Genomic DNA, 25,421 nt, shown 5'->3' on the forward strand with positions numbered 1-25,421 from the left:
GTTGCTGCCAAGCCTGGGGATGTCCTGCAGCAGAGCCTGGGAAACTCACCCGGGGCTGGAATGGCTCAGCCTGGAGCAGAGCCAGGAGGCTGAGTTCCACAGCTGGGATGCTGGGGGCTGTGGCAGCTGGGGTTTGGGGATTGGGGATGCTGTGTCTGCAGCAGCTGGGACTTTGGGGTGCAGGGATTTTGGGATGCCAGGATGCCGTGTCTACAGCAGCTGGGACTTGGAGATTGCAGGGATTTTGGAATGTTGTTGTCTACAGCAGTTGGGTTTTGGGATGTTGCTGGGGTTTTGGGATACCGCGTCTACAGCAGCTTTGGTGCTGTCTTTGGCAGCCCCGAGCTTTCAGAGATAGCTGCACAAATCCCTGAGCAGCTCTGTTTGGCTCTGGTGCTTAGGGAAAACACCCCAAAAATGCAGGGGTAAGCACAGGACCTTCATCCTTCCTTCCTTCCAGGCCGGGCGGGGCCTGGAGCAGCCCGGGCCAGGGCAGATGTCCCTGCCCAGGGCAGGGCTGGCACCGGACGGGCTTTAAGGCCGCTCCATCCCAAACCCCGCAGAGCCCCCGGGGCCGGGCCGGGCCGGGCCGGGCCGGGCCGGGCCGGGCGCTCGGCAGCGCCCGCGGCTCGTGCTGCCGCCTGCTGGCGGCACCCGGAACTGCAGCCGGAGCGCGGATTGCCGCCTCGCTGCCGCCCTCCGGTGGGCAAAGCCCGAACCGCAGCGCCCGGAGACGAGCGGGCAAAGCGGAAAATCCCCGATCTGAGGGAAAACCGGGGCTTTTCATAAATAAATGGGTGCTGCTGCCTCTCTCCCCGAGCCTCGGGCTGCTCTATAAGCTCAGAAATGCCATCAGACCCCAACGAGCAGCACCTGTGCCGAGCTCCTCCCGAGCTCATCAGGAACACAGTCTGCTCTCAGGAATTCCTGCTGGATAACGAGCTCCTCCTTCAACAACCAGCCTTGGGAACTCATTTTTCTTGCCTGAAGAACAACCCAAGTGGAACATTTTCGCTGTCGAATTTTCAGAGAGAGCTCCTGACCCGAATTGCAAGTGGGATGCAAAACGACGATGGCCAAAGTCCACCTTCTCTATTACCCTGTCCCTGCCCCAAGCCCTTCCCCGAGCTCCAGGGCATTTCTCACAGCTGTACCCCTGTCCCTTCCCCGAGCTCCAGGGGCGTTTCTCACAGCTGTAACCCTGTTCCTACCCCTGTGCATCCCCTGTGCCACTCCTGTGCACGCAGCACCTGCCCCTGCCTGCCTCAGGTCACTTTCTGGGGTGAGACTGCACTGCAGCAAACACTGGGTTCACCCCACTGCCATGGGCAGGGACACCTTTCACTAGATCAGGCTGCTCCAAACCCCATCCCACCCTGGTCTGGAGCCCTTCCAGGGACGGGGCAGCCTCCACCTCCCTGGGACAGAAGGAGAACATCAGTATGGATCTGGTCCATAAATATATTTTATGGATCCTTGTGACAAGAGCTCAAAGCCCTCGGTGCTTCCACTGCCAGAAGGATTTGGTTGCTTCCCTGTTTGGTTGCTCCAGGTCGGGGCCGAGTGGTTTGGGGTCAGTGGCCTGCCCTGACAGGTGAGCGGGGTAGGCTGTCCCTGTCCCTGCGGCGCCGTGCCGCTGTGGGCAGTGCTGCCCGCTGGGCACACTGGCTCTCCCGGAGCAGCTGCTCCTGCTGGTCTTGCAGCTCGGTTCTGGTGTTCCTGAGGAGCTGGCAGTGCTGGAGGAGGCCGAGCAGCTCGCGGCGCAGGAGCCTGTTCTCGGCTTTCACCTGTTCCACGTGCTGGATCAGAGCCTGCAGCGCCACCTCCTCCGCTCCCCAGGTGAGCTGCTGCATCCTCTGCTGGAATTCCTGCTCGCAGTCGGCCTTTTCCTGCAGGAACCTGCTCCTGATGGCGTGGGTTTCCTCAGCGCAGCGTATCCTGGTGACCCGCAGCTCCTTCTCCAGCGCCTTCACCTTCTGCTCCGCCTGCACCTTCTGCTCCCTGTAGGGCTGCAGCTGCTGCAGCTCCGCGTCCAGGTGCGAGGCCTGGGCCTCCGTGTCCTTCAGGGCGCTCCTCACCTGCTGCTCCTTGCCAGCGTAGCGTGGCACCAGCTCCTCCTTCTGCGCCTGGACCTGGGCCAGGTCCCGGCAGTTCTGGTCGTTCAGGGTGATGAGCATGCCTGGCGGGTCCTGGCTGAGCTTGGCCCCGCAGCGCAGGTAAGACTGGCTCTGCTCCCGAGTGCCCTGGGCTTCCTTTGCCAGGCGTTTGCTGCCCCGCAGGAGCTGCTCCGCTCTTCCCAGGTAGGTGTCCAGGTGCTGTGTGAGGACCCTGCATTCCTCCTGCAGGTGCAGCTTCCTCTCCCGGACGGGGTCCTCTGTGTCACTTGCTTCTTGGGGTGCCTCCTCATCCTTGCTCTTCTTTGTTTTGGATGCCATATCCCAACCAAACTGTAAAACTGAAACAGAGGGAAAAAACACCAGCTCAGAGCAAATGGTTTTGCCCCGGTCCTGCCCTTGAGTTTCCAACTGGTACTTCCAGCAGCTCAAATGTTTGACTCAGAACTGTTTGGTGTCATTCCTGTATTTGCATTTCCCATCCTGAATTGCCTCAGGAGAAAACAAAGAATGCACATTTTTAAAGATTTCACTTTTTTTGCCATATAGGGTTGGGATATTCCTGGAGTTTGGAGGGAAAAGTACAATTCTGTCCTATTCCTCACTAATTCCAGTGTTTGAAGAGGCAGCTGCATCCCAAACCAGTATCCTGTCCAAAACTAGTATCTCACATCCCAATTTCAGGAGATTCTCTTTTTAAAAAATATTTGTCAGCATTAATTTAATGAGATTCAGGTTTTTAAATGGGTTTTAAGCTTTAATTTCAGGATTGGCTGAATTTCTGAACTATTTATTCCAGTGTAGAATGCTGGAATGCAGGATTTAGAGCTGGAGTCTGAAGGATTTAGTGAATATTTGTAATTACAAATCCTCACTTCCTAATACAATTCATGTAAGTTCCTAAGGAAAAAAAATGCAAAATTCCAGAACATGGGTGAAAAACAGGATAAATCTTGAAAAATCCCAGCCCAGGCTGCAGTGATACAGGGAATTTCAGGGGGTGGGTGCAGGGGATGTGTGAGGGTCAGAGAATTCCCACATGCCCATGGGAAAAGGACGAAGTAGGGGTTGTATAAAATGTGGTGTTTTAAGGCACTGACCTTCCCCGCTCCCAGGTTTTCCCAGGTCCTGGTGCTCCCAGTTTGCTGCTGGCCCTGGAGCCGGTGTGTTTGAGCTGTGTCCATGGAGATGAGGTCACAGGGGGAAGGCTGCAGGGGGATCCACCCCCAGCCAGGTTCCACTGCGGGATCTGATCCCCGGGGAGGCTCCAGGGGGATCCCATCCCCTGGCCAACTCTGTCAGCAGCACCCCAGAGCCTTCCCGGATTTCCAGCCGCTGTCCCAAGCCTGGAGCCTTCCAGGGATTGTGACCACAGGGCAGGACACGAGCTGGGTAAGGACACGAGCTGTGGAATGGCACGAGCTGGGTAAGGACATGAGCTGTGGAATGACACGAGCTGGGTAAGGACACGAGCTGTGGAATGGCACGAGCTGTGTAAGGACACGAGCTGTGGAATGGCACGAGCTGGATAAGGACACGAGCTGTGGAATGACACGAGCTGTGGAATGGCACAAGCTATGGAATGACACGAGCTGTGTAAGGACACGAGCTGTGGAATGACACGAGCTGTGGAATGGCAACGAGCTGGGTAATGGCACAAGCTGGATAAGGACACAAGCTGTGAAATGACACGAGCTGTGGAATGGCACGAGCTGTGGAATGACACAAGCTGGGTAAGGACACGAGCTGTGGAATGGCACGAGCTGTGGAATGGCACAAACTGTGGAATGGCACGAGCTGGGTAAGGACACGAGCTGTGTAAGGACACGAGCTGGGTAAGGACACAAGCTGTGTAAGGACACGAGCTGTATAAGAACACAAGCTGTGGAATGGCACGAGCTGTGGAATGACATGAGCTGTGGAATGGCACAAGCTGGATAAGAACACGAGCTGTGGAATGGCACGAGCTGGGTAAGGACACAAGCTGTGAAATGGCACGAGCTGGGTAATTGCACGAGCTGGATAAGGACACGAGCTGTGAAATGGCACGAGCTGTGGAATGACACAAGCTGTGGAATGGCACGAGCTGTGGAATGGCACAAGCTGTGTAAGGACACTCAGGACCATCTGTTCTGTGCCCTTTCCAGGCACCAAGGGCAGGCTGGAGCTCCTGCAGCCTCCTCCTGGCCGGGATTGTGGGTGGGCATCACGTTGGCACCTCCAGGCATCCCCCAGAGCTCTCTGAGCAGCCAGGACGAGTCGGAGAGCAGCTGGGCAAGCTCTCCCTCAGACACACCTTGTGCCAAACCCCCGGGCCTTTGGCAGAGCTGCAATTCTTGTCTTTGTCCGTGCCGGGATCCTGCACATCTGCTGAGGCTCAGGGGGGTCACTGGAACCATCCTCACAGCATCACAGGTGTGAAAAATGCACATTTTACGATTGGCTTTTGGCAAATGTTACAATTAATATTATATGTGTAATGTTAGAAAGTTATGCTGTATTAATTCTCTTAAGTAGTGTGTTAAATATAGTTTTCGTTTATAACACAATGTTAAAATAAAAACTCTGCGATGTAAGATTTTCTTTTAGTAGCTCAAGAAAAGGGATAAGATAATCAAGAAACTCTTGGCACAGAGATAACAGCGACAGGGCACATAAAGAGTTACAGCCTCCTTATTGGAAAAGACAAACATTCTTCCAGCTTCTCTCTGTCTTTATGGAACCACCAGGATTAAGGGGAAGAAGTTGACAAAAACCAGAAAAATTCTTAATCTGCAAGGAATTTATGCATCATGTAGGAGATATATGAATATGCAACAGGCTGTTGCTTTTAAGGGTTATTCCTTTGTTCACAAGGCGTGTTTTTGGCAGCTCATAGCCCAAAACCATACAGACGTCTGTAATTCTTTGCTTTTTATTGCCACGTAGTCCTAATCATCATTGTCCAAATTTTTATTTTTCTAATTTTATTACTATTTTTACATAAAATAAATAAAATAAACTTTTAAAATTTTAAAAGAGTTACTGGCATTTTTCACAAAAGATAAAGAGTGACAAAGCAGCCAGGAAACGGTGAAAGCGGTGGGCATAGGACGGGAGGACTGCAGCGTCCTGAGACAGCCCAGAGGCAACGACTGCCTTTGCATTCGGCTTTTGTCACGACTGCCTTTGCGTTTTTGGCTTTTGTCACGACTGCCATTGCGTTCGGCTTTTGTCACGGGGCGGCACCGGGGGCACACGGCTCTGGTCCGCCCGCGGTGCCGGTGCCGGGAGAGGCGGCGGCGGTGCCGCTCATCGTCTCCCGGTGCCGGAGCCGGTGCGCCCAGCGCCGGTCCCTGCCGGAGCCGCGGGCCGGAGCCGACTCCATTTCCCAGGACGCCATTTCCCGTTTCCCAGGACTCCATTTCCCAGGATCCCATTTCCCGGGACTCCATTTCCCAGGATCCCATTTCCCGGGACTCCATTTCCCATGATCCCCTTTCCTAGGACGCCATTTCCTGTTTCCCAGGACTCCATTTCCCAGGATCCCATTTCCCGGGACTCCATTTCCCAGGATCCCCTTTCCCAGGACGCCATTTCCTGTTTCCCAGGACTCCATTTCCCAGGATCCCCTTTCCCATGACGTCATTTCCCGTTTTTCAGGACTCCATTTCCCAGGATCCCGTTTCCCGGGACTCCATTTCCCAGGATCCCGTTTCCCAGGACGCCATTTCCTGTTTCCCAGGACTCCATTTCCCAGGATCCCCTTTCCTATGACGCCATTTCCTGTTTCCAGGACTCCATTTCCCATGATCCCATTTCCCGGGACTCCATTTCCCATGATCCCCTTTCCCAGGACGCCATTTCCTGTTTCCCAGGACTCCATTTCCCAGGATCCCATTTCCCGGGACTCCATTTCCCATGATCCCCTTTCCCAGTACGCCATTTCCTTTTTCCCAGGACTCCATTTCCCAGGATCCCCTTTCCCGGGACTCCATTTCCCAGGATCCCCTTTCCCATGACGTCATTTCCTGTTTCCCAGGACTCCATTTCCCAGGATCCCCTTTCCCGGGACTCCATTTCCCAGGATCCCCTTTCCCAGTACTCCATTTCCCGTTTCCCAGGACGCCATCTCCCGTTTCCCAGGACGCCATTTCCCAGGACTCCATCTCCCAGGATCCCGTTTCCCAGGATCCCGTTTCCCAGGACTCCATTTCCCAGGATCCCGTTTCCCAGGACTCCATTTCCCGTTTCCCAGGACTCCATTTCCCGTTTCCCGGGACTCCATTTCCCAGGATCCCCTTTCCCAGGACTCCATTTCCCGTTTCCCAGGATCCCGTTTCCCAGGACTCCATCTCCCAGGATCCCGTTTCCCAGGATCCCCTTTCCCAGGATCCCGTTTCCCAGGACTCCATTTCCCGTTTCCCGGGACTCCATTTCCCAGGATCCCCTTTTCCAGGACTCCATTTCCCGTTTCCCAGGATCCCGTTTCCCAGGACGCCATTTCCCAGGACTCCATTTCCCAGGATCCCATTTCCCGGGACTCCATTTCCCAGGACTCCATTTCCCAGGATCCCCTTTTCCAGGACTCCGTTTCCCAGCGCACCCGCGGAGCGCGGCGCGGCCGGGCGCGGCTGCAGGCCAGAACGGAGGGCGGAGAGCGGAGAGCGGAGCGGGGGCGCTGCCGCAGCGGGAGCGGCGCGGCCGGGCCCGGCCGGGAGCGGCTCCAGGCCAGGGCGGAGAGCGGAGCGCGGAGCGGGGGCGCTGCCGCAGCGGGAGCGGCGCGGCCCGGCCCGGCCCCCGCACATCCGGGCGCTGCCGCAGGCCCGGCGCGTCCCGTCCCGGCTCGGCCCGGCCCGGCGCGATGCTGCGCTGCATGCCGCCGCTCTGGCGCTGCAACCGGCACGTGGAGGCGCTGGACCGGCGGCACTGCTCGCTGCAGGCCGTGCCCGAGGAGATCTACCGCTACAGCCGCTCGCTCGAAGAGCTGCTGCTGGACGCCAACCAGCTCCGCGAGCTGCCCAAGGTGAGCCCCGGCGCCGCCGCCCCGCGGCTCCCGACCGCGCCCGGGCCGGCCGGGGCCGCTCCTGCCCGCGGGGCCGCTCCTGCCCCGGCCTGCGCGGTCCCGCTGAGCCCGGCCGAGCCCCGGTCCAGCCCCGGCCGAGCCCCGGTTCAGCCCCGGCCGAGCCCCGGTTCAGCCCCGGTTCAGCCCCGGTCCAGCCCCGGCCGAGCCCCGGTTCAGCCCCGGTTCAGCCCCGGTTCAGCCCCGGCCGGGCCCCGGTTCAGCCCCGGCCGAGCCCCGGTTCAGCCCCGGTTCAGCCCCGCGCCCTCCCCGTGCTCCGGGGCCGGCACCGAGCGCTTGGGCCGCGGGTCCGTGCGGGCAGCACCGGCTGGGGAGGAGCCCCGGGCCGGGAGCGGCTGGAGGGATAAAGGGGTCCCCTCCCGCGGGGGAGAGCCTTTACCCGAGTTTACCCTGCGACGGGCACAGCCGCTGCCAGGTAAAGCGCAGCCTGAATTTAAAAATCTGGTCTGATCAGTAAGCTGCAGAAAGTGTCGAGTAAGTTAATTAAAAGCGATAGAAGTGCTTTGCAGTTGTGATCATGGGGCTACAGAGATGCTCCAGCTGTCATGAAGGCAGGCTGGGGGTGTTTGGCCTCAAGAAGAGAAGCTCTGGGGAGACCTTAGAGCTCCTTGCAGTGCCTAAAGGGGCTCCAGGAGAGCTGGAGAGGGACTTGGGACAAGGGGGAATGGCTTCCTCCTGCCAGAGGGTAGGGTTGGAGGCGTTTTTGGGAAAAAATAATTCCTGAAGGGTGGTGAGGCCCTGGCACAAAGTGCCCAGAGCAGCTGTGGCTGCCCCTGGGTCCCTGGAAGTGTCCAAGACCAGGTTGGACAGGGCTTGGAGCAGCCTGGGACAGTGGAAGGTGTCACTGCCTATGGACAGGGACACGTCCATATGCACTTCCCCCTGTGGAAGGGGGGTGGGACTTGGTGAGTTTTTAAGATCCCTTCCATTCCAGAGCATTCCTGGGGCTCCAGCCTGTGCTTGCAGCCTCTGCTGCCATTCTGTCCAGCGCAGAGCAGGAGCACCTGGATAAGCCCTCCGTGTGCTGTTCCATGCCACCGTGATCCCTGCAGAGGCACAGGACCAAGATCTGCCCTGCTGCCAGCCTGGCCCAGCATCTCCTGACTCGCCAGGGTTTGCTTTTGCAGGGCAGGGCGTTGGTTGGGTCCTGGAGGACCCTCCAGCAGGAACCCACGCCGTGGTGTTCCCGTTCTGCCTCGTAATCTGGCATACGGGATGCTGCAGGTGGGAATTTGAACCTGCCTCTTGGGAAGGAAAAGGCCTTGAGACAGGAACAGGGCTGCAAAATACTCCATAGGAAGTTTTATTGTGTATCCCCTTTGGAAACTGAGTGATTTGTAAAAGTTATTGGAGTTCTGCCTGTGCCAGAGAGAGAAGGTGTTTGACTGCCATGTGTTTGGAGAGATGCTCTTCAGGGAATGTAGACTGAGTTGTGTTTATTAAAAAAATTGAGAATTAAGGTCATTAGCTTTCAAGGTTTTTGTTGAACACTGACATGTTATGGAATTTGCCATCAAATCTAGATAAAATAAACCCTTACAAAGCAGAAACTCAGTTTTGATTCAGGCCAGAGCAGTTTGGTTCAGTTTTGTTAAAATATACAAACACACAGTTGGTGCATCTGCACCTGAGTAGCTTCTCTTGTGTTAAAGCAGCAGCTCCTGCTCTGATATTTTTGAGTTCTGTTTGTCTTTCCTGCTGGTCCCTTCCTGAGCCCCGGTGAGCTGGGCTGCCTGTGGCATTCAGCTGTGACGTTGTTCAGGTGTGCAGACACCAGTGTGAGACTCAGCTCTTCTCTCAGGTAGCTCAACATCTTGTTGTGCTTCAGGCGGGGAGATTTCCCAAACCACTGGAAAATGTGTGTTATGGGCAGGCTGGGACTGGGTGTAAGTCTGTCTGCAGAGGAGGCGATTGTGGCACACCCATGGAGGAGAACCTGCTGGTCCCTGTGCTCCAGCTTCGTGTGCCCTGCTGAGCAGTCAGAGCCCGGCCTCATGCTGCACTGGACCCTGGAACTGGGACACACTAGGGTTTGTGAGCTTGGAAGGCATCTTTTGGATTATAATGCAAATTTTATACAGAGTTTTTGCTTGGCCTGTGATCATGTGGATGACATCTCACCTGCGGTGGCAGGTGCTATGTGCTGCCCTCAGTGCCCTCCTGAGCCACCCAAGGAGTTTCTGTGTCACAGAGCTGTGGTACCCGCTCAGCTTGGAGCATCAGAGTTCTTGCCATGACCTGTCCTGGGCTCACAGGCTCCTCTCTGGCCTGCCAGTTCTCCTTTTGGCATGTTCTGGCAATTTGTTAGAGGAACAAATTGAACAGAGCAGTGGGATCCTGGTCCTGTGGTCTCAGAAGAGGGACAGAGAATGGGCAGCAGCAAAGGGTGTGACCAGACCCAGTGTACAACAGCTTTGCATAAGGGAGGTGAGCACTTTCAGGGTGTCTCCATCTGTCTGGGAAAGGTGGTGGGATGTAGAGCCATTCCCCATCCCAAAGGCCTGGAGTGTGGATGATGGCCCAGAGGAGTGGACAGGGAGCAGCTGCTGCTGGCAGGAGAGCACTGAGTGAAACCAAAAAGGGCTCAGCTCAGAGCAAATGAAGTCCTTCTTCGTGCAAAATGTAGTTTAACTGAACTGTGGAACCACTTGGCACGTGACATAACAGTGGTGTGGCTTAACATGAGCTCAGGAGAGAGCTGCAGCAGTTCAGGAAGGAGAAAACAGCCAGAAATGAGGCTCTGCAGAGACACCATTGTGTGTTTGCACTCCCTCCTGGGAGAGGCTCGGAGGCAGTTTGGCTTTAGGCTTGCAGGACTCACACTCCTGCGTCCCAGCTCCTGTCTGGAGCTGCTGAGGGCTTTCTCTGGCCGTGCTGGTGTCAGCCCATCCCCAGCCAGACCTCAGTGCCCTCACAAGGCAGGTGGACATCAGGTGCCTCCTGAAGGGAGACAAGCAGAACAGCCCAAATGCTGCTCCTGAGAGCAGCCAGGGAGTTTGGGGGTGCCAGAGGCGCTGAGCCTTGGAGACACGCTAGGCAGAGAAAGCAGAATCCCTTCCCAGCCCCTCCAGGTGCCATGGCTGGTGCCATGGCTGGTCCAGAGGCACAGGAAGAGGAGGAGGAGGAGGAAATCTGCAGTTGGTGGAACAAGGAAGCAGGTTTGATCCACCTCAGGTGTGACCCAGTGAGTGTCTTGAAGGTTCGTGTTCACCATGCTTCCCTGAGCTGTGCAAGCTGCCTTTGGTCCCAGGCACACAGGGCACTGCAGGAAGGGCTTTTTTTGAGGATAATCTGTTGTCAGGGACAGATGCCTAAGGCAGGAGTAGGAATCTGTGTAGTATGAGGTGAATATGGCAATGAAAATGGAAAATAAGTTGACCTTCCATCCGGAAGAGGGAAGGTGGGAAGACTGGGTTTAGACATAACGCTGTCTCTGAAGGGTGGTGGTGGGAAAGCTCTTGGCTGGGTCAGGGGGATGTTTTCCAGGTGAGGAGCCCTTCATGGAAACAAGGCTTTTTTGGGAGAGAGACCCTGGGATGGGGGTTTGTGCTTATCATGAGGTGGAGAAAGTGCAGCGTGCTTGTTTCACAGGATGGGGCTGCACATGCCCGTTCCCTAGGAGAAGGTCTGAAGGACACAGGGATGTGCCTGTGAAGATCTGTCAGAAAAGTGGGAATGAGACAGCGTGCACAGCCTTGGGCAGCAAGTTTGAGGGCTCAGTATTTCACCTGTTTCAGAAACGTGGGATCTCTTGCTCTTTCTGTGGCACTGTTTTCCTCTGCAGGATTTCCAGTGCCCTTTGTGCTGCTGCTGTGCTCCGGATCCAGTGGGATGCTCTGCCCATCTCCTGGGATTTCTGAGCGACACTGCTATGCCTTCCTCGCTTCTTCCTTCCCAACTGCAGGAGTCAGCCTGTGTTTCTCTCCATCCTGCAGGGCCGAGGCCTCTTCTGGCTGCTCTTGCTTCTTTGCCACCTGTCCCTTGTGGAAACTTGCCTGTTTTGCGACTAAATTTTCCCAAAGTGCTTGGGCAGTTTGAAGGAATAAATTAAATCTGTGCGGGAGCATCAGCTGCCCCAACGCAGGGATTTGCTGCTGGGGCGATACCACATGATTTAATGGAAAATGAGAAATTCCCTTTGATAAGCTGCCTGTGCTTCCCATGAGGGTGTCTGAATTCCAGAGGTGGAAAAGACTGGCTCCGTGCTGACTCCCGGTACGCCTCTCTTGAGGAGAGTGCAGGATCTCTGCAGGAGCAGCGTGGAGGGCAGTTTTGGTGGTGAGGGTTTTGGAAGTACAGCTGGCTAAATCACTGTGTTGGAGCTGCATTACACCTCAGTCATCCAGGGCACTCCTGAGCACTTGAGAAGCACAGGTCTCACTCACCAGGAAGGAATGAACACATTCCATGGAATTTGGGGAGGTGGCAAATGGAGCCGGTCACAACCCAGAAGGATCCCGAGGCTCTTGGTGTGCTTTTGAAGGAGTGCTCCGGTTTGGAGTGTGGGGAGGGAGGTTGGAGGAAGCCTGGGTGGAGCAGAGCTGGTAGGACCTGGTGTAGGAGGACAAGAGGGTGGAGCTGAGTAGGAACTGAAATCCTGAACAAGTCTGTGCAGAGGGAGGAGACCTCGGAGCTCTGGTGTGTCAGCATGAGCGTGCCCAGGGACAGGCTGCTGGACACCTGCTGGGGAGTGCTGGGCTGGAGGGTCTGAGGCTGTGGGCTGTGCAGAGGGGAAAGCCCAGGGCTGGCCCTGGTCCTGGGGGTTTTAGCAGTGGTGGTGCTGAAGAGTAATGCCCCAGGCTTTTCTAATGTAGGGGCTGCAGTTCCTTGGCTTTGATTTTCCCTCACTGCAGCTCCCATGGTGAGCTGAGCCCAGTGCAGAAAACGCTCTTCTCAGTGCCCAGTGAGCTGATATCCCCCTGCCCTGGAAACTGTGGGAGGCACTGGGGAGAGGAGCCCATTTCTGTCCAGGGCAGGTCCTGCCCTGTTTGGGCTTGTTGCAGTTTGCATCATGGCAAGGCCCTTTGAAACTGGCCTGGTTTCAGCAGTTCCTCCTGTTTGGCTGCTGTGGCCTGGGGTGAGAGCGTCCCTGTGCCGTGTCCAGAGCCGGGATCCCGCTGGGAACCATGATCCCACTGGGAATCAGGATCCCACTGCAGCTGGGAACCAGGATCCTGCTGGGAACCATGATCCCACTGGGAATCAGGATCCCACTGCAGCTGGGGCCAGGATCCCACAGGAAACCAGGATCTCACTACACGTGGCAGCCAGGATCCCACTGAGAGCTGGAATGCCACTGCACCCAGAAGCCAGGATCCCACCAGGAATCAGGATCCCACTGCACCTGGGAGCCAGGATTCTACCGGTAGCCAGGGTCCCACCAAGAATCAGGATCCCACTGCATCCAGGAGCCAGGGTCCCACCAGGAATCAGGATCCCATCAGGAATCAGGATCCCACTGCAGCCCGAGAGAAGCTTGAGGCCACGCCTGTCACTCTCCCAAAGCAAAAAGGGGCCTCGCAAAGCTAATTAAGAGCAGCTTTTAATTTCCTGGCATGTGAAGGGTGTAAGGAGGATCTTGGGATTTATTTACTTCCATGGAAGAGTAAAGCTTCTCCTTCTAATCTCTCTGCACTAATAGCCCTTCCCTGAGAAAGTCAGGGAGCCAGGAATGCTCTGTATGGAGCCAACCTTGGAGCCTGCCAAGGCTTGATGTGGGGTGAGCACCTCCTCTTGCTCTGGATGTGGTTCTTCCCATCCCAGGCCGTGTCAAAGCTGCAGCTGCATTTGTTTAACAAAACCAGCCAGCAAACTGGTTTCACTTGCTGGTTGTGAGACTTGTGTGTGGAGCTGGCGTGGCTCTCGGTGCTTTGCAGGAGCTCAGGAGTCCTGTGGGTTACTGGGACAGCTGGATGTGTGTTTGTCTCTCCAAAAGCCGTGTATTCTGCATTGCTGCTGCCCAGAAGTTAGAATAAGTGCAGGCCATCTCCCCTGCAGCCTCCCCTGCTGACAGCAGAGGTGTAGGAATTGTTCTGGGTTGGCAGCAGCCAAACAAAAGCTCAGTCATGGAGAAGAGAGCCGATAAAACTCTTGGCCGTGCAATTCTTGGATATACAAACAGGGAACAGGAAATAGGTGCACAGATGGATTTTGTGCTTGAGGTCTGTGGGAGGGAGCTGACTGTCAGTACTCAGTTCTCTGAGCTCCCAGGTGTGTTCAGGTCTGTGGGATGGGTGTGGCTGTGCTGTCCAGCCTGTGTCCCCCCCACCAGCTCGGGTCTTGGGGGAGGTTCAGGTGCGTGGAACAGGAGGTGCAGAAGCAGCTGGGCAGTAGAGAGGTTTTTAGTGGAGTAAAAAGCTGATGAAAATTCAGGTAGCCATGGTTGGAATGGCTCTGCCTCTTAGCGGATCTTCCTTGGCACTGGTTTGGTACCTACAGGGAGGTTAGAGGTAGAAGCACCTGCTCAGTCCTTCCCAGGCTGTTACAAACCTCTCTGTAGTCACTCTTGGGTGGTTTAGCACCTGCCCTGTGTGTGGTGCTGCCAGCTGGGTTCAGGTGTGCCCCTCTGGGGTTCCTGCTGTTGTTGGGGTGGCTGCCTGTGCCAGGTGCCCAGCCCCAGCTGCTGTTCTGCTCTGAAGCCTGGATGTGGCATTGCAGGGGCCCTGCCTGCTCCTTCCTGGTGTCTCGAGTTTCCTTTGGCTGATGCTGAGTATCTGCCAGGACGGATTAGTTCATTGATGGCTGGAGTAGAGGCAGGGCTGGGTTAACCTCTTCAGCTCTCCTCTGGCCTGTTCTGCGTGTTTCCTGCATTTTGGAGCCCTGTTTTGCCATCTCCCTGGCAGGAGCGTGGTGAATGGAAGGGGTGCTGTGTTGCTGTGTGCTGGGCAGGGGGATGTGGCATCACAGCACCTCTCTGGGGTCTAGCTCCTGGGTCATTCCTGGTTCAGGGCATTTTCTGGGCTATGTCTGAGCTGTTCTCCTGGGAGCTGCTCCAGCACTTTCTTCCTTGTCCTCTTCCTGCTCAGGGGAGGTGTTTGGGCACACTTAACTCTTCCTCAAGACTTCTCCAATCCCCCAGATGTGCTTTCCTGCACCCCAAGGGTACAGGCTGCCATGGAGTCCCCCACTTTGCATCACTTGCTGGGTTTGGTCTCATTGCCTTGTCTTGGATTCCTAGTTTCAGGGTTAGACCAGTTTGTTGGGGCTTTTTGGTGGTTTTAAGGTGCCTCACTGTGCTGGAAATGTATCTGTTGGATAAACCTACTTTTGATTTCTGCCTCTGGAAAACACAATCTGATTGGAAACAATTGCAACAAGTTATTGTATAATACAACACTTGGCATTTTCCCCTTTGCTAATAGCTGTGGCATAGAGATCAGTTAATTACTTTTTGTAATTGCAAGCTGACCCTTCTTTGCTGAGAGGATGGTGTGGAAGTGGATGGTGTCCCTTGGCTGGATGGGAGCAGGTGATTCCTGAGGTGTGCCAGGGAGGGGCCTGGCTGGGAAGACCTGAGTGCTCAGGCAGATCAGAAAGGGGCAGAGGTGCTTGGGCAGTACCTGTGGTGTGCTGGGTTTGGCTGCTTCTCCCACACCCAGGGTGCTCTCCCTGAAATGATCTCCAGATTAATGATTTGCAGTAGTCACAGAACCACTGAGGCTGGAAAAGACCTTCAAGATCAAGTCCTACCTTTGACTGAACACCATTTTGTCAACTAAACCACAGCATTCAGTGTGGTGATTATTTCATATATTCCATTTCATATATTTCATCGGAAAGTGCCCCTGAGTGCCCTGTGCCTGCTGCAGGGAGTTCTGGTCCTTCCTTTCTTGCCCCATCCCACTGCACAGACCAGGGTGGGAGCTGTGAGTGCGGGGACTGTGGTCAGGGCCCCTCTTCACACAGCCATAATCTGCTGCTGCCTTGTGGAGGATCAGCGTGGGAGCATCGATCACTTCCCAGACCCTCACAGCAGTGTGGTCCTAATTGTGGTGTCTTGGTTTAATTCTGGCTCAGGAGTGCCTCTCTGGGGACCGGGGCTGGTTTGTTGTTTCACCTGGAGCAGGGATCCAGGCTGCTCCTGGCTCTGTGCTGTGCCCTGGGATCACTCCTGGCTCTGTGCTGTGCCCTGGGATCGCTCCTGGCCGTGTGCTGTGCCCTGGGATCGCTCCTGGCCGTGTGCTGTGCCCTGGGACTGCTCCCTGCTCCTGGCTGTGTGCTGTGCCCTGGGACTGCTCCCTGCTCCTGGCCGTGTGCTGTGCCCTGGGATCACTCCCTGCTCCTGGCCGTGTGCTGTGCCATGGGATCGCTCCTGGCCGTGTGCTGTGCCCTGGATCGCTCCTGGCTGTGTGCTGTGCCCTGGGATCGCTCCTGGCCGTGTGCTGTGCCCTGGGATCGCTCCTGGCCGTGTGCTGTGCCCTGGGATCGCTCCTGGCTCTGTGCTGTGCCCTGGGATCGCTCCTGGCCGTGTGCTGTGCCCTGGGATCGCTCCTGGCCGTGTGCTGTGCCCTGGGATCGCTCCTGGCCGTGTGCTGTGCCCTGGGATCGCTCCTGACTGTGTGCTGTGCCCTGGGACTGCTCCTGGCTGTGTGCTGTGCCCTGGGATCGCTCCTGGCCGTGTGCTGTGCCCTGGGATCGCTCCCTGCTCCGGGCTCTGTGCTGTGCCCTGGGATCACTCCCTGCTCCTGGCCGTGTGCTGTGCCCTGGGATCACTCCCTGCTCCTGGCTCTGTGCTGTGCCCTGGGATCACTCCCTGCTCCTGGCTCTGTGCTGTGCCCTGGGATCACTCCTGGCTCTGTGCTGTGCCCTGGGACTGCTCCCTGCTCCTGGCTCTGTGCTGTGCTGGGGCAGCTGCTGCCCTGGCCCCTCCGAAGGGGACAGCATTCCTCAGGCCTGCTGCCGTGCCTGAGAAGCAGCAGCTGCCGAGCCTTTGGCTCCGAGACAGCTCGCTTTGTCTTTGCTGGAATGCATTCCCAACCCTTGAGTACTTTTATATGTTTGCAGCGCATTCCTCAGGGTCCGATACGGGGTTAAATAGTCGGAAATCCGCCGGGCTGCGAGGGGAGGGCTGGGGAGGCAGTGTGGGCTAGCAGGGAGCAGCCAGGCTGGGGCTGCCCTGCTCCTCCTGCTGCCTCCAGTGTGGGCAGGAGCATGTGGGGCCGCTCCTCTGGGTGCCCCCAGTGCCCCTGCCCCACCTCGCCGGCCCCTCCATGCCTCTCCTGCTGTGGGCACACCAGGAGAGTCCTCTCTGTCCTCCCTTCCTGCCCTCTGCCGTGGCTCTGCCTGCAGAGCTGAGCGTGGCTGGCACATCAGCGGTGTGTCCTGGGGACTCTGAATTGCCGCCTTTCGGGTGTTGGTGACCGTATGTCTGCAGCCAGAGTTCACTAGCCCAGAGCTGGTTTGGGATCTGGCTAGAAATGCTGTGAGGAGGGGAGAAAGAGACACTGGTGGGGTGGGAGGCAGCTGGGAAGATGTGGTGTTGGGGGTGAGCTGGTCTGTGCCCACTGCCCGAGGTGGCTCAGCCCAAGTCCCTGGGCACTGCAAGTGGCTGTGGTGCCCTCCCTGTGGCACCAGGGTTGCTCCTGGGGCTGGGTGGTGGCTGCTCTGCTGGAGCTCCAAACTGATGCTCCCACATCTCAGCAGTGTGGCAGCTTGTTTGACCTCAGCTCATGTTAATTGAGTTATCCTCATCAGATTTCACTGATTCTTCTTGAATTGAGCTGTTCTGGGAGTAACCATTGCCTTCCTGGTTTCTGTCTGTAGGGAGGGGTGTCTCTGGTCTGTTACCTCGAGGCGCTGGGCTCTGCTAGAAGCGAGTCCTGCTCTGCTGAGGGAGCTGTGCAGCCTCTGGAGCTGGGCCCTTGCTGCCCAGCCGTGGCATGCAGGTCTGGCTGGTTCTGTGGCCTCACCTGTGCCCTGCTGCCTTTGAGCATGGTGCCTGGGAGGTGCTGGGTTTAACTTACAGCTGATCAGCTCCTGGCTGTTCTGCTTTCCAGTTGCTGCTTCCAGCTCCTCCTGACTCTGTCCCAGGCTGGATTTCCCCAGAGACAACACCACTGGCACAGGTGTGAAGTCTCTCAGCACACCTGTGGAAAGAGGGGCCCAGGTCTCTTCATACTTCACCTGCCTGTAGGTGTCTGAGAGGGGCTGGGTGTCCCAGTGCCCAGCTGTGGAGCATGCAGCAGGCTCTGCTTCCTCCAGGGACAGGAGGAAGATGTCAAGCCCACGTTTAACCAGGAAAATGGGAAGAAACACAAGGCTCAAGTACATGAGCTGGTTTTGCTGCCAGTATTTGAAGAGCTGCTGTGTTGCACTTCAGGCAGACGGATGGACAGACACCTCCTGCCTGCAGTGCAGGGTCCCAAGCATTCATCTGGCCTGGAGAAAACTCAGAACTCATCTAGGAGCCCAGCATAGGACGCAGGCCCTCTTGCTCGTGAATCACAAGGGGGATTGTAATTATTTTCCTGCTGCACAGTCTGATCCTGCCTTAATTAAACACGTGCTATCCTGCTGGAAGCAGGGACTGCTCTAGCAGGGCTGGACAGGTGGACTTGAAATTCTCTGAAGAGAAATGAAAGGTAAGGATGCTGAGGAGCACCTTAGCACAGGTGCTTCCAGGGTTGGAAGGGTTGGCAAAACCTCTGCCTTGGAGCCCTTTAGCTCATGTTGGAGGGGTGGTCACACAACAGGCACTGCTGGGCCGCTTGGTCCCTGAAGAAAAGCACCTGCTGCCAGCACTGCTGGCTCAGGGCTGGTGTCTCGGGGCAGCTTGGCTTGTCACAGGTTGTTTTTGAGGAAGAGTGTGGGAGGATGGGTTGTAAAAGAATAGAGATGGTGCTGAAGGCAATCTCACCCCTGATGAATTGCAGCTGTACTAATTAATTACCAAAGAGTGGGAACAGCCTTGCCCTTAATAGGTCACAGCTGTGTCCAGTAAGGATGGGTGTTACAAAAGAGGGGGTTAACTGGTTGAGAGTATATTAGAGTTTGCTGGCTGTCGTGGGAGGAGGAAGGGTCAGGGTGTGCTGTGCGGGACAGACAGGGTCAGGTGGCTGGGTAAGGGACAGGAAGGAGTTAGCTGGTCCTGCAGAAGGAAGAGGGAAGGAGAGAAAGAGTCAATATTGCGTGGAGCTGCTCAGGAAGTTTACAGAGAAGGTATGAGAGTTTTTTTCACTCTAGGATAACAAACTGATGGTGCCAGTCAGTTTGAGTCCACTGTTGCTTGGTGCCAAGCACCAACACTGGTAAATGCTGCCCCATGTGAGCAGAGAACACCTACAAGAGAGGAGGTGTCTGAGCCCTGCTGTTTGGGCAGCAGAGCTGGGAACACCATGGTGATTTTGGCTATAGAAGCAGAGTCTCTGTCCCTGAGCCAAGGCTGTGTTTGTGGTGTAGAGCCGGTTCCTGATTCCAGCTGTGTAAATTGTCACCACCTGCTTTCAGGGCTGTTTGCCTCAGTGTGAGGTTGTTGTGGCTCTGGGGTTAAGCTGGTGTTTGACTCCTCTTCCCCTGACACGTGTCCTGCTCCACTCCAGTAGTGCTGCTGTTTATTATGGAGAGGTTCTGGGGTGTTGCACTGAAACCTGCCTAAAGCCTCCTTTTCTGGCAGGGGGGGATGTCCCCACAGCCTGTGGTGGCACTGGGCAGCCCCCCGTTCCTGTCTGCTGTTGGCAGGAGGGTCCTGGGCCCAAGGCAGCTCCAGGAGCTGTCTGCATTGAGGACAGCTCCAAGGAAGCCGGTAGAGGAGCTCAGCTGTCTGTCTGTCCTCCTCTCTGTGTCCTGACAGATGGGGCTGGCTCTCCTACAAGTGCAGGTGGCAGCACGGGGCTGGCCCTCCAAGGAGAGCAGAAGGTGGTGCTGGGGAACAAAGACCCCCCCCATGTCCTAGTTCCCTTCCCAATGGCATTATGACATTAGGCACCAGGTGAAGGGGAGAGCTGCAGCTTAGCCTTGGTTAGCCAGAAACCCTTTTTTTGTAGCCTCGGGAAAACAAAGGTTTGGAAAAGCGTGGTGGTGCTGACCTGGGAGGGGGGATCAGTCCGCATGCAGACACATCTGGTGTTTTCCAGGTGCCAGGCTCAGCAGCCAAACACTTTCTGTGTTTCCTTGGCAGTGCAGATGCATCTCCTGCAGGTGAGATGGGAGCACCCAGGGCTCATGTTGCCACACAGGGTGTGGGCACAGGGCTCTGCAGTTGCTGCAGACACCAGCAGGCTGCCAGGGGAGCTCAGTGCCTCTGGTGGCTCTGTTCCTGACCCTGCCATGCTCCATCAGTCTGCCCAGGGTGTTCCAGGGCTGCAGCCTGTTCCCTGAGCAGCTCCAGCAGCCCCCTGTGCCAGCACAGGGGTGGCTGTGGTGGCCCAGCACTGCCAGCCCTGGAGCCAGGCTGCCTCTCTGTCCCTAATCCTCGTGGCTGCCTTTCCAGGCTGCCCTTGGGATTTTGCCGTTTCTGGGAAACAGCATAGCTGAGTGGTGGCTCAGAGGGTTTGTCCTGAGCCTTTTATCCATTGTCCTTTCTCGTTTTTTTTCATTTTCCCCCTCTTAGTCTGACTGAATAAGTGAGTGGGGGGCGGACCAAGGCTCTGCCAAGCATCACACTGCAGCAGGAGGGAGACGTGGGGGTGGTGTCTGAATTCCTAGCATCACTGGACACTGTGGTTCTCTTAGATCACCTAACAGCCACAGCAACCCTTTGTGCATGTCCTGGGGCTCTGCTGCAGCCTCAGCAGTGTTGCTGGGAGCTTCACAGACATGTCACATCAGCTGGAGAAACACAACTTGAAGGCTTGGTGATGGCAGAGAGGGGATGGAACCTGCTCCAGATGGTTCCTTAAAGACAGAGGCTGGGCTCGGAAGGCCCTTTGAGATTCTGCTGTGTGAGTACGTGTGTGTGACTGCTGTGTGTGTATGTTGCAAGACATTGCTGTGTGTGCACATGCTGCCCCAGGTAGGTGCTGTAGCTGACCTTTCTCTGAGCAGAGTTTGGACTACCTGGGACAACAGATCCCTTCCAGCCTCACCCCCTGCATGGATCTGTATGGATCTCTGTGCTGCAGATTGCCTTCTGGAGCGAGCTGCTGTCCCTGACAGCCTGTCCCTCCTCTGCCTGCACCTTTGCAGTCCTGGAGCTGTTGGTTCTCCGGACGATCCCCTGCTGTTTGGGTGGGCCTGGCAGCTCTGTTCCGGAGCCTGCAGGGCCTGGGACGCCTGCCTGCTGCTGCTCCAGGCTGTGAGGACAGGTGCAGGTCTGTTGGTCAGGGCAGGAGGTGGCTGGTGCAGGTTTGGAGCAGGACGGTTGTTTTCCCATGCAGTGGGTGAGGAAGGGGCACAGGGCCACAGCCACTCCTGTTGTCCCTGCTCAGGAGTGGCTCATCTCGCCCTGATATTGGCCAGTGCCTCTTCCAGTGCCACCCATCCGTGCTGCTGCTGATCCATCGTGCCACACTGGGGTTGTGAGGGCAGAAGCTCATTCCTGGCTCAGGTGGGCATCTCCTTCCCTCTGGGAGCACTCTGCTTTCCTGTGGGCCTGGAGCTGTGCCTTGCTTGCCCTGGCTGAAATACAGGCCCCCCTCGCAATTCCCCAGCTCCCCAGGGGCAGGGACCTCTGTGCTTGTGCCTCTTGCTGGCTGGAAAGCTCTGCCAGCGGGTGCTGGGCATCCTTGAGTTGTCAGGGAGTATCGTGTCTGGGGTCAGCCATTGGTGCCTGGAGCTGCTCGGGTGTTCCCCTGCTCAGCAGGAGCCAAAGGTGACTCTGCCAGGGTGCCTGTGTGTCCGGTTTCCCAAACCGGCTGAGCCTGTTCTGTTCCTGTGGGTAACCCCAGTCCAGCCCCACATGGGGTGTGGGAATGTTCCTGGGGCAGGACTGGGGTTACCCACTGAAGGTGAGCTGGCCTGGCTCTGCTGCCTGCTCTAGGCTCTTACCTGGAAGGACTCATTCTGGGGACAGTTTGGACGTCACAGTGTGATCCTGCTGTCACCACTGGGTGTTTCTCTTTTATAACTGATGCCAAATGCAGTGCTCTGGATCCAGAGGCTCGCTAATAATTGCGTGGGGCTTTCATCCTTTCTCACTCCTGCACAGATCAGCCAGTTGGAACGTGCCCAGAGGAGGCCACAGAGATGATTAGAGGGCTCATCTGGGAGAAGAGAGGGCTCTGGGAGACCTTGGTGTAGGCTTTCAATACCTACAGGGGCTCCAGGAAAGCTGGAGAGGGACTTTGCACAAGGGATGGAGTGACAGCACAAGGGGAATGGCTTCCCACCGGCAGAGGGCAGGGATGGATAGGATATTGGGGAGGAATTGTTCTCTGGAAGAGTGGTTTGGTCCTGGCACAGGGTGCCCAGAGCAGCTGTGGCTGCCCCTGGATTCCTGGAGGAGTCCAGGCCAAGGCTGGATGGTGTTTGGAGCAACTTGTGCTAGTGGAAGATGTCCCTGCCCATGGCAGGGTGGGATTGGGTGGTCTTGAAGGTCCCTTTCTGCCCAAACCTTCCTGTGGTTTGGCATCCCAAAACTGCCATCACATAACTTCCAGTCACAACAGAGTTCAGCACTGAAAACCCAGTCCCAGATGTCTCCATTCTCCAGTGAAAGGGGAAAAGCCACTCAGTGACAAGGAGGATACAAAAAGGAAGAGGCAGATCTGTAGAGGGGAGCTGTGGGACTTGTGGATGTGTAGTGATTGTGGGGTGTCACTGGGCAGGGTTTGGCTCATGAGGGGCTCCCCAAATTCTGCTGGTTCCATCTCATGGGTGGTATTGTCCCTGAATTTGAATTGTAGGACAGTTTTGTAGCTGTTTTCTGCCTTATCTACCCTGTGAATACACCCATGCTTCAACAGAGAGTATCTTTGTAATGCACCCTGCTTTGCTAAGGCTTTTTTCCCCGGTCACACCTAGCTGCTGTTAAGTTGGTACCTACTAATTTTCAGGGTTTTTTTTGTTGGTGATAACTTCCATCACCTTTTGAGCCGCTGGATTCCCATGTGCTGATTCTGGATTCCCGTGTGCTGGAATATTTCTGTGCTGGTCCCTGTGGGCTTTGGGCTTCTGGGCTGCCAGGAAACAAGGAGAGATTGGGCTTACCTTTTTTTTCTTCTTCAAACTTCTATTTTTAAACTACTCTGAGTCCAGTTTGGACATTGAAGAATCTGGGTAGATTTGGTGGCATTTTATTTTATAAATCAGAAGACATTGAAGTTGAGGGAGTTTCTCTTTATTGGAGATGTTAAGTGTGGTGCTAAACCCAGGGGTTTGCTTTGTCAGCTCTGGGAACTGGGGTGAACTTTGATTAGCAAAAAGGATAATTGCCAGTCTCCGGAGATGTGTAATCAAGGTTTCACTCTTAGTTCTAGTAACAATTTTTAAATCATTTTGTTCTCACTTTCAAGTGTCACAAGTGAATCTCCTGTGCAGCTTTTGCCTTGAGCTGTTGGGCTGAGCTGAAGTCTTCAGCTCCCTGAATACTGAGATGGAAATGACATGGAAATTCGTGTCAGAGACAAGTGTTTGCAGCTCTTGGTCGCATGCTCTTGCCATCTTTCTTTGGCAAATATAAAACCTGCATTCAGGCATGAAAACACTGTAATTTTCACATTTGTTTTTTCTGGCTACCACTGATGGCTGTTGGCTGGTTTTACTTTTTGTCCCCTCTAATGTTTTATTCAGGTCCAGTGTAAGTGATTCTGCCAAGTGGAACGTAGCTCCTGCAGTTCTGCACGTGGGCTGTGGCCAGCTCTGGCAGTGCCACGGGGTTTAGAAACCTTTTCATTTTCTTCCTAAGGAAAAAGAAGGAGCTGGGAGCTGCTGCTCCACGCACAGCCTGGGTTTATTCTCTAGGTTTGCTCTAATGTCATTTAAAAGTGTGGACTTGTGTTCTGAGCAGCCTGTGCCCTAGGCAGCAGTGCTGCAGCCTGGCTGTGGCTGCTCGGTCCCTGTGGTTATTTTCCAGTGTGCAGACTCTGGCAGGTCAGCACCATGTCTTGTCTGGAATTTCCTTGCATTCTAAAATTAGGAGAAGGCTCTAGGAAACAATAGCAAATCCAGTCTCTAAACTCCTGCTCCCCTGAACCTTTGTTGTAATTTAGACTTTCACCCACTTCCTTTTCACTGAGCTTGTCTGCATTAGATAAACAGAGTTCAACAGGCCCAGTGGTGAGCTGGTGAGAGGGGTTATTTTTTAAATGTGTTTACTCATTACACAATTGCTATGGTCCTTTAGGACATCAGAGGTGAGAATTTCCTATCAGTGCTGCTCATCCCTGTTCACTTTCCCTGTGCAGACTGGAAGCAGGGCAGCAGGGGCTGTGCTGGGGTCACACACTTGTTCCCAGCAGTGTGTCCTGGCTGGGACCTGGGAGCTGCAGAGCCTCTGGATGACCCCAGGGCTGCCTCTCCTGTGCTGCTGTGACCCCTCCCTGGGGTGGCGTAATTTAGGCATGGCCTGTGCATGTCACTGCACAGACCTGAGCTCATTCTCGGTTTTCTGCAGTGGCCCCACACTGTTGTTTGTTATTCCCACTACTCTAATAAACAATCCCACTACAATACTACAATCCCACTACTCTACTAAACAATCCAGGAAATGCAGCAAACACCCCAGCCCTGGCTCCCATCCTGTCCAGGAGCTGACCTCTGGCAGTGGCTAGAATCAGCTGCAGTATGTGGTCAGTTGATAATTACAGTCCATTGTCTTTAGTGAACTCGCTGGGGCTGGTGGTGACTTGGAGGAGTGATTGGTGGATCCTGGAATTTGCCATTTGCAGCTGATGGGCTTCTGGGAGCCCCAAGGGGTGTGTAAAATAGTCAGATGTTGTGAGGCCCTTCCTGCCACCATTCCTATGGCTGTGGTGTTTCTAGAAAGGAATTTTCATGTTCTGTCTAGTTCAGGTGGGGCTATGCTCACAGCTCACCTGTGCCTTTTCCACCTGGCACAAGGGGCACAAGCCTGACCCTGATGGTGTGGGGCCCTGCCACTGATGTCCTGACCAAACGTGCTGCATAGCAGGTGTGTGCAGCAGCAGGGACAGCTCTTTGAGCTGGTGGTCTCCTTGTGCTTCTCCTTTGCTGGCCCTTCTGGACCAGCCTCACAAACTCAAGTATCTGCTGCAAGCTGCTTCCATGTGGTGCTGGGCTTCAGAGCCCGTGGGGAGCTGTTATTGTAGGAAACAGGGAATGTCTGGTTTGTATCCTGTGCAGGAGGGAGGAGAGCAGTGGGGTACCGGACGCTAAATGAATGATCAGCCTAAACTCATTCATGCCTTTTTTCTTTTACCCTCGTCCCTCGCAGCCCTTCCTGGGGATTCTGCTCCATACAGTGACTGCCCCTGGCTGGGATGGGGGTGGTGGGAGCAGGCAGGGATCTTGGGGTGGATGCTCAGACTTCTCCTGAGATGAGATGGGTGTTCCCCAGAAGTGCTGCTGACCCCGTTGTGTCACTTCTGTCACAGCCTTTCTTTAGGCTTCTGAACCTGCGCAAGCTGGGCCTGAGCGACAATGAGATCCAGAGGCTTCCCCCCGAGGTGGCCAACTTCATGCAGCTGGTGGAGCTGGACATCTCCCGCAACGGTGAGGCCAGAGCTGGGCAGCAGTAGGTGCCCAAACCCCACGGTGCTCCCGTGCCCTCATGCCCAAACCCCACAGTGCTCCTGTGTCCAAACCCCACGGTGCTCCTGTGCCCTCATGCCCAAACCCCACAGTGCTCCTGTGTCCTCATGCCCAAACCCCACAGTGCTCCTGTGTCCTCATGCCCAAACCCCACAGTGCTCCTGTGTCCAAACCCCACAGTGCTCCTGTGTCCAAACCCCACGGTGCGCCCGTGCCCTCATGCCCAAACCCCACAGTGCTCCTGTGTCCAAACCCCACGGTGCGCCCGTGCCCTCATGCCCAAACCCCACGGTGCTCCCATGCCCTCGTGCTCAGGAGAGGCTGTGCCACTCCTCAGCAGTGACAGTGAGCTTGTGTTACCATGTCTCAGGCTGCCACCACTACTTGCTGTCGCATTTTCTCAGGCCTCTTTTGTTCTTTCACCTGTTTTTTCCAGACATTCCAGAAATTCCCGAAAGCATCAAATTCTGCAAATCCCTGGAAATCGCAGACTTCAGTGGGAATCCTCTCTCCAGGTAGGAAGGCACATGCAACCATTAGCCCAGCTGAGAAGGAGAACTGGAACTGCACATTGTGCCTGGTTTTCTCTGATCTTCACCTTGCAGTTGTCTCCCTGTGAAGCCAAGGCCTGGGGTTGCCCT

General features: G+C 55.7%; 2 protein-coding genes across 29 annotated transcripts in view; one reads left to right on the forward strand and one right to left on the reverse strand.

Annotated features, from left to right (window-relative positions):
• Nucleotides 1–1,448: 1,448 nt before the first annotated feature.
• CCDC166 (coiled-coil domain containing 166) lies at nucleotides 1,449–3,291 on the reverse strand. Its single transcript, XM_030261186.4, has 2 exons — nucleotides 3,215–3,291; nucleotides 1,449–2,455 (listed from the first exon to the last, which is right to left on the reverse strand). Exon 2 carries the CDS (start codon nucleotides 2,433–2,435, stop codon nucleotides 1,575–1,577), a length of 861 nt encoding a protein of 286 aa, XP_030117046.4. The 5' UTR covers nucleotides 2,436–2,455; nucleotides 3,215–3,291; the 3' UTR covers nucleotides 1,449–1,574.
• A 3,412-nt stretch (nucleotides 3,292–6,703) lies between these two features.
• SCRIB (scribble planar cell polarity protein) overlaps nucleotides 6,704–25,421 on the forward strand; it is a 104,722-nt gene continuing 86,004 nt past the window's right edge. For 14 of the 28 annotated variants that reach the window (XM_041714165.2, XM_041714166.2, XM_041714167.2 and 11 more), the window contains exons 1-3: nucleotides 6,710–7,119; nucleotides 24,624–24,741; nucleotides 25,217–25,295. In XM_041714165.2, coding sequence (XP_041570099.2) covers nucleotides 6,958–7,119; nucleotides 24,624–24,741; nucleotides 25,217–25,295 — 359 coding nt within the window. In that variant the 5' untranslated portion in view covers nucleotides 6,710–6,957. Of the gene's footprint in view, nucleotides 7,120–24,623; nucleotides 24,742–25,216; nucleotides 25,296–25,421 lie in introns of all 28 variants that reach the window. The other 14 variants (XM_041714153.2, XM_041714158.2, XM_041714160.2 and 11 more) reach the window with 5 other exon arrangements.

Source organism: Taeniopygia guttata, chromosome 2 (genome assembly GCF_048771995.1).
Source record: "Taeniopygia guttata chromosome 2, bTaeGut7.mat, whole genome shotgun sequence".
Classification (NCBI taxonomy): Eukaryota; Metazoa; Chordata; class Aves; order Passeriformes; family Estrildidae; genus Taeniopygia; species Taeniopygia guttata.